An 8,037-nucleotide genomic window follows, 5' to 3' on the forward strand; every position below is an offset into this window, starting at 1 on the left:
GCGGGGGGGGGGGGGGGAAGTGTTGGGGTTTTTTTCCATGCAACTTGAGGGCTTCCAACTGTGCTCCAGGTCCCAGCTCCAGCTCTGCCTCTTGTCTGGGCCTCATGTTTTCAGTGAATGATTTGCCAGGGCAGCAGGTGTCAGAGCTCCTGGCACCGCCTGGCGAGGCCCTAAGTAGTGAGAAATGATCCTGGGACCATGAGCTCAACCTCCTGGTCAAGAGAGGCTGAAAGCCAAGAGCTTCAACACAGCCCAACACCAGCAAGACACAAAGTCCTCAGGTTGGAAAGGAGCTCTGGAGTTCACCCAGGGCCACCCCTGGAGAGCAGGGTCACCTCCAGCAGATCCCACAGGAACCAGCTGGGCTGGGAATGTCTCCAGAGCAGGAGACTCCACAGCCTCTCTGGGCAGCCTGGCCCAGGGCTCTGCCACCCTCCCAGGAAACAACTTCCTCCTCCTGGGGAGCTGCAGCTTCCCATGTTCCAGCTGGTGCCCATGGCCCCTTGTCCTGGCCCTGGGCACTGCTGAGAAGAGCCTGGTCCCCCCCTCCTGCCCCCCTGGAGATCTGGAGCAGCCTTGAGGAGACCCCCCCTCAGGCTCCTCCTCTCCAGCTCCACAGCCCCAGCTCCCTCAGCCTTTCCTCATGGGCCAGATGCTCCAGTCCCCTCAGCCCCTTGGTGGCCTTTGCTGTCCCCTCTCCAGCAGCTCCTTGTCCTTCTGGGGAGCCCAGCCCTGGACCCACTTCTCCAGATGGGCCCTCACCAGAGGGGCAGGAGAACCTCCCTGCCCTCCTGCCCACACTCTCCTTGGTGCCCCCCAGGATTCCATGGACCTTCTTAGCCACCAGGGCCCATTATTCCCTCATGGTCACCCTGTTGTCCCCCAGGACCCCTGAGTTCCCTGGTGCCCATAGCCCTTTGTCCTAGCCCTGGGCACTGCTGAGAAGAGCCTGGTCCCCCACTCCTGCCCCTCCTGGAGATCTGGAGCAGCCTTGAGGAGACCCCCCCTCAGGCTCCTCCTCTCCAGACAAGGAGAAGGAAGAACCTTTCTCCAGCACCAGGGCTTGTCCCTTTCCACCTCTTTGTCCCCAGCAAGCCTTGGAGCATGACGGACATAGGGAATTCTCCTGGAAAAGGACACAGGGCCCAAACCCAAGTCCTCTAGGAACTTTCAGTGTGACCCCAGGGAGGTTTGGAAATGTCCCACCAACCTTTCCAGGCCCTATTGCTTTTCTGAGGACTGAAGAATGGATCCTCATCGAATCATGGAATGGTTTGGGTGGGAAGGGACCTTAAAGACCATCTAGATCCCACTGGGGGGAGGATCCCTCAATGGTTGGTGACCCTCCTGAAGGTGTCTCTTCCCACCCTCGCTTTGGACTGAGTATGGAATGCTTGGAATGTGTCTGAAATGCCCTGAATCTGATAGTTTTATCTCCAAATCTTCTCCAGTTGTCCCAGTGTCCCAGCAACTACCAGGCTGTCCACACAGAGATTTCCCATGAGGGGGCAAGAGTGTTGGCCCTTGGCTACAAAGAACTGGGCCACCTCACCCACCAGCAGGTAGGTCTGGCTGAGCCCTCTCATCCAGCTCCTCTGATGGTTTCATGAGCTGGATCTTCTGGGAAGGTGGAAGTTGTGCTTCCTCAGCCCTCCCGTCCAGTTCCTCTGGTGGTTTCATGAGCTGGATCTTCTGGGAAGGTGGAAGTTGTGCTTCCTCAGCCCTCCCGTCCAGTTCCTCTGGTGGTTTCATGAGCTGGATCTTCTGGGAAGGTGGAAGTTGTGCTTCCTCAGCCCTCCCGTCCAGTTCCTCTGGTGGTTTCATGAGCTGGATCTTCTGGGGAGGTGGAAGTTGAGAAGGAGCAAATGGAAGAGAAGATTGTTCCTCGTGACACTTGGTTTGATGGTTTCTTCTGGCAGGGCAGAGACATAAAGAGGGAAGATCTGGAGTGTGACCTGAGGTTTGTGGGATTCATAGTGGTTTCCTGTCCCCTCAAAGCTGACTCCAAATCTGTCATCAGGGAGATCCAGAATGCATCACACCATGTAAGAATGTGGAGAAGGGGCTGGAGGACAAGGGGAAGGGGCTGGAGGACAAGGAGAAGGGGCTGGAGGACAAGGGGAAGGGGCTGGAGTACAAGGGGAAGGGGCTGGAGGACAAGGAGAAGGGGCTGGAGGATGAGGAGATGGGGCTGGAGAACTTGTGAGGAGCAGCTGAGGGAGCTGGGGGTGTCCAGCCTGGAGAAGAGGAGGCTGAGGGGAGACCTTCTGGCTCTGCAACTGCCTGGAAGGAGGTTGGAGCCAGGGGGGTCGGGCTCTGCTCCCCAGGACAAGGGATGGGACCAGAGGAACTGGCCTCAAGTTGCCAAGGGGAGGTTGAGGTGGGATCTGGGGAACAATTCCTGCCTGGCAAGGGTTGTCAGGGCCTGGCCCAGGCTGCCCAGGACAGGGGGGGAGTCCCCATCCCTGGAGGGGCTTCCAAGCCCTGCAGATGGTGCTGAGGGACATGGGGCAGTGGTGGCCTTGGCAGGACTAGGGGTCATGGTTGGACTGGATGATCCTCAAGGTCTTCTCCAACAAAACAGATTCCATGATTCTGTCTCCTGGGGGATGTCACCAGGATCCAAGGTGGATAGGAACCCTTCCAGCCCACAGAAGACAGGTTCTGAGGTGCTGCTTCTCCACCTGGGACTTATTTTTCTGTCCCCTCTTTCCCACCAGGTAGTGATGATCACAGGGGACAATCCTCTCACCGCCTGCCACGTGGCCCGGGAGCTCCACTTCTTCCAGAGGGAGCAAACCCTGATCCTGCAGCCTCCTGGGACCAAAGGTGACCAACCCCACCCAGGACACCCTGCTAGGACAGCTGGGAATGTTCAGCTGGAGAAGGAGAAGGGAGACCCTGGAGAACCTTCCAGTGCCTGAAGGGGCTCCAGGAAAGCTGGGGAGGGACTTGGGAGTGATGGGACATGGGGGGATGGCTTGAAGCTGGAACTGGGGAGATTGAGATGAGATGCTGGGAAAAAATGAGGGTGGGGAGACCCTGGAAGAGGTTTCTTGGAGAAGTTGTGGCTGCCCCATCCCTGGAAGTGTCCAAGGACAGGTTGGATGGGGCTTGGAGCAACCTGGGCTGCTGGGTGGTGGCCCTGCCCATGCAGAGGGGTGGGTTTGGGTGGTCTTTAGATCATGGAATGGTTTGGATTGGAAAGGACATTTTGAGGACCATCTAGATGTTCCACTAGATGGTCTTCAAGGTGGTTCCTCCATCCCTGGAAGTGTCCAAGGGCAGGTTGGATGGGGCTTGGAGCAACCTGGGCTGCTGGGAGGTGTCCCTGCCCATGATGGGGGTTGGATCTAGATGATCTTAGAGGTCCCTCAAACTAAAACCATTCCATGATTCCATGAAATTCTTCACTCTGAGGATGAGGAGACCCTGCAATAGGTTTTCCAGAGAAGTTGTGGGTGATGGAAGTGTCCAAGGGCAGGTTGGATGGAGCTTGGAGGAACCTGGGCTGCTTGGAGGTGTCCCTGCCCATGTAGGAGGGTGGGACTGGATGATCTTTAAGGTCCTTCCCATCCAAACCATCTGTGTCTTGATTCTTCTGGGTCTAGCAGCCCAACCCCAGCTGAGATGTCCTATCAGATCTCACCACCTACTGCTGGTGCTGCTGCTTGATGCTGATGAAGGAAATGAGGTCCCAGAACCCCAAGAACCCTTTGTCCTTTTTTCTCCTCAACTTGGAGTGTTGTCCAAGCTCTTGATGATCCTCAGCCAGCTCCTAACCTGAGCTGAGCACCAAAAGAAGCAAAACAAGGGCAGGTTGAGGTCTCCTTGCTGCCCAGAGGCCACCCAAGGGAAGCCAAGCTCCATGTCTCTGACTTCAGGGAAGGAGAATCCATGGAAAAACTGTCCCTGGGTGGGAGGTGACATGTCCCTCTTCTTGGGAAGTGTGTCCCTAGTGCTGAGGAGCTGCAAAAACCAGGGTCAGGGTGTGGTGGGAATGTTCCTCACCTCCCAGATGTCCTGGTGTCCAGCTCCTGTGTCCTTTCCAGGCTCCAGTTGGCAGTGGAAATCTGTGGATGGGACTGTGGTGCTCCCAGTGCTTCCCAGTTCCCTGGGGGAGCTGACCCAAAGCTATGACCTCTGTGTCACTGGGGAAGGTCTCTCTTACCTCCAGTCTGGGGACAAGGAGCAGCTCCTGAAGCTCATCCCACACATCCAGGTCTTTGCCAGAGTGGTGCCAAAGCAGAAGGTGAGAGATCCCAGGTGGTGGGAAAACCCAGGTGATGGGAAAACCCAGGTGGTGGGAAGACCCAGGTGGAGCTCAAGATGCTTCCAACAAAGCAGCTTCACCTCTTCCCATAACCAAGAAGCAGGAAGCAGAGCTTGGGATGTGCCACCTGGTTGTCCTCAAGAGTCCTGAGCCCCTTGGCCAGCTGGACATGAGCCAGGGTGTGCCCAGGTGGCCAAGAAGGCCACCAGCATCATGTCTTGTGTCAGCAGAGTGTGGGCAGCGGCAGCAGGGCAGGGATTGTCCCCCTGTGCTGGGCACTGGGGAGGTGACACCTCAAAGCCTGGGGACAAGTTTGGGTGAGGAAAGGGACATTGAGGGGGTGGAGAGTGTCCAGGGAAGGGCAGTGGAGCTGGGGAAGGGGCTGGAGAAGATGGAGGAGGAGCTGGAGAGCAAGGAGAAGGGGCTGGAGGACAAGGGGAAGGGGCTGGAGAACTTGTGAGGAGCAGCTGAGGGAGCTGGGGGTGTCCAGCCTGGAGAAGAGGAGGCTGAGGGGAGACCTTCTGGCTCTGCAACTGCCTGGAAGGAGGTTGGAGCCAGGGGGGTCGGGCTCTGCTCCCCAGGAACAAGGGATGGGACCAGAGGAACCGGCCTCAAGTTGCCCAGGGGAGGTTGAGGTGGGATCTTGGAAACAATTTCTCCCTGGCAAGGGTTGTCAGGTCCTGGCCCAGGCTGCCCAGGGCAGGGGGGGAGTCCCCATCCCTGGAGGGGTTTCCAAGCCCTGGAGATGGTGCTGAGGGACATGGGGCAGTGGTGGCCTTGGCAGGGCTGGGGGTCATAGTTGGACTGGATGATCCTCAAGATCTTCAAGGTCTTTTCCAACCTTCATGTTTCTGAGATTCCATGATCCTCACTCTGCTCCAGAGACAACCTGAGGTTGGATGTGGATGTGAGGGCAGGAAGTCCTGTAGAGCAGGGTCACTCCTGACCAAGCTGTCCCACCTAGCCCAGGCTGTGGGAGATAAGACCACATAGGTCCCACCAGACTTATTTTTGGGTCCTTGTTGCAGGAATTTGTCATCACAACCCTGAAGAGCCTGGGCTATGTCACCCTGATGTGTGGGGATGGGACCAACGACGTTGGAGCTCTGAAACATGCAGATGTGGGTGAGTCCCCTGGGCCACCAACTTCAGTTTGGCCATTGTCCCCCTAAACACAAAGTCAGGGTTGGTTCCTCTGGGGTTTTGAGGGCCCTGGTGGACAACAGGGTGACCATGAGGCATCAACAAGAAGGCTCCTGGAGGTGGGTCAAGAAGAGACACTAGAACAGGTTGGCCAGGGAAGTTGTGGTTGCCCCATCCCTGGAAGTGTCCAAGGGCAGGTTGGATGGGGCTTGGAGCAACCTGGGCTGCTGGGAGGTGTCCCTGCCCATGGTGGGGTTGGATCTAGATGACCTTGAAGGTCCCTTCCCACCCAACCCATTTCATGACCCTCTGAGAGTGGTCAGGAGGTCAGGGAGGTTCTCCTAGGGGACAACAGGGTGACCCTGAGGCAGCAACAGGCCCTGGTGGCCAAGAAGGCCCATTGGCTCCTGGGGGGGGCACCAAGGAGAGTGTGGGCAGGAGGGCAGGGAGGTTCTCCTGCCCCTCTGGGGGACACACATCTGGAGAACTACCCAGAACATCATTCTGTCCCCTGAAGATGTTGACCCAGACCAAGTTCTGACCCCTGAGGGACACCACTTACCTCAGGCTTCCATCTCAACCCTTCTCCATTGACCACAACCCCCAGAGCTCCACCAACTAAGGAGCTCCTGACCCACCTCATTATGATTTGATGATTCTAATTGAAAAAATAACAAGAGGTCTCCAAACCTTGAGCTGGAACTCACCTCTCCCAAAGGCTCCCAGATCTCCTCCAGCTTTTGCTGAGCTGCAATCACTGAACTGAGAAGCCAGAGACTCAAAATCTTCTTCTCCTGACTTGATCTTCTGGATGTAACCTGGAAAAAAAAGGAATCAATCCATCAGGAAGGGAAAAAAAAGAGGATAAAACACCCCAAAACCACCTCAAATCTGACCAAGAAGGACAAAAAAAACTCCACGTCTATCTCCAAACCTTCTGGATGATGAAAGAAACTTGAAGAACAACCCAAAAAATGCACCAAAACCTTCTCTTTTCTTTCCAAGGTTTTTTTCATCTGGTTTAATTTAAGCTTCAATTCAAAGAAAAATCCAATTATTGCACCTTCTCCTGCCCCTGGAGCACAAGAACTTCTTAGTGGGCTTCAAAACTCAGGAGGAACTTGGGGTTTCAAGAAGGTTTGGTGGGAATTCAGGTCCAAAAAACCTTCCCAGGAGTGAATGAATTGTCCAAAAAAAGCTTTTTGAAAAGGTGAAGTGAAAACTATTTTAAGTCTTCAGATCATCTAACCCTGCTCTGAACCTTCCTGGAAGGTTCTTGGAGAGGAAGGGTGAGAATCAGAGCATGTTGGGGGTTGGAAGGGACCTCTGGAGATCACTGAGTCCAGGAACACCCAGGATCGTGGCCAGATGGGTCTTGGAAGCCTCCAGAGCAGGTGACTCCACAGCCTCTCTGGGCAGCCTGGCCCCGTCTGGAGATATGTTGGGAGAGTTGAGGGTGTCCAAGTGGAGAAGGTTCCAAGGAGACAATCCCAGGGAGAGTTGGGGTGTCCAAGTGGAGAAGGTTCCATGGAGACCTTGGAGATGATTCCAGAGAGAGTTGGGGTGTCCAACTGGAGAATGTTCCTTGGATAACCTTCCAACACCTGAAGGGGCTCCAGGAAAGCTGGGGAGGGACTTGGGCCAAGGGCAGGAGTGATGTGACCAGGGGGGATGGCTTGAAACTGGAACTGGGGAGATTCTGATAGAGATATTGGGAAAAAATGAGGGTGGGGAGACCCTCGAGGAGGTTTCTTAGAGAAGTTGTGGGTGATGGAAGTGTCCAAGGGAAGGTTGGATGGGGCTTGGAGCAACCTGGGCTGCTGGGAGGTGGCCCTGCCCATGGATCTAGATGATTTTTGAGGTCCTCCCCACCCAAAGCATTCCATGATCCTATGAAAACAAGGATTCCTGCTCCATGTCCTGAAGCATCAGAATGGGTTTTGGGCACAGAAGATGCTGCTTCACCAGGTGGCCACCAAGTTCATGAAGGTTTCTCAGCTTCACCTCTGAGCAGGAGTGTGGGAGAAGATGGTGTAGGGTCCTTGATCCAGGTTGGAATAACAAGATGTGATCTGGGTCTTTCTGTCCTTCTCCAGCAGGAACGGATCAGTCAGGTCTTGAAGGACCTGGAAGAGGAACGTGTCCCCGTGGTGAAGCTGGGAGATGCCAGCATTGCTGCCCCCTTCACCTCCAAGCTCTCCTCCATCCACTGCAGTGAGTGAGAGGAACTCTTGGTGTGTCTCCATCTCTCCCAAGTTTCCTGAGGGAAACAACTCATGGATTTGGAACAAACCAAGACAGAGGACATTGGGATGGGGAAGGAATGACCCCAGACCTATGGTTTGATGAACCTCAAAGTCCCCTGAGAGGTTCTGGGATGGGGACACAAGCAGGGAGGGGTTAACTGGGAATCCTGGAATAGTTTGGGTTGGAAAAGACCTTGAAGATCACCCAGTCCAACCATGATCCCCAGCCCTGCCAAGGCCACCACTGCCCCATGTCCCTCAGCACCATCTCCAGGCCTTGGAAGCCCCTCCAGGGATGGGGACTCCCCCCCTGCCCTGGGCAGCCTGGGCCAGGCCCTGACAACCCTTGCCAGGCAGGAATTGTTCCCCAGATCC

At 55.6% G+C, this 8,037-nt stretch overlaps 1 protein-coding gene across 1 annotated transcript in view; it reads left to right on the forward strand.

Moving 5' to 3' along the window:
* Window positions 1-8,037, forward strand: part of ATP13A1 (ATPase type 13A1) — a gene marked incomplete at its 5' end in the record, with an annotated part of 40,682 nt that overhangs the window by 27,991 nt on the left and 4,654 nt on the right. The window contains 4 exons of the mRNA XM_009994058.1: window positions 2,721-2,829; window positions 4,053-4,252; window positions 5,302-5,394; window positions 7,516-7,630. Coding sequence (XP_009992360.1) covers window positions 2,721-2,829; window positions 4,053-4,252; window positions 5,302-5,394; window positions 7,516-7,630 — 517 coding nt within the window. The remainder of the gene's footprint in view (window positions 1-2,720; window positions 2,830-4,052; window positions 4,253-5,301; window positions 5,395-7,515; window positions 7,631-8,037) is intronic.

This window comes from Chaetura pelagica, unplaced genomic scaffold, assembly GCF_000747805.2.
Source record: "Chaetura pelagica isolate M959 unplaced genomic scaffold, ChaPel_1.0 scaffold670, whole genome shotgun sequence".
Lineage (NCBI taxonomy): Eukaryota > Metazoa > Chordata > Aves > Apodiformes > Apodidae > Chaetura > Chaetura pelagica.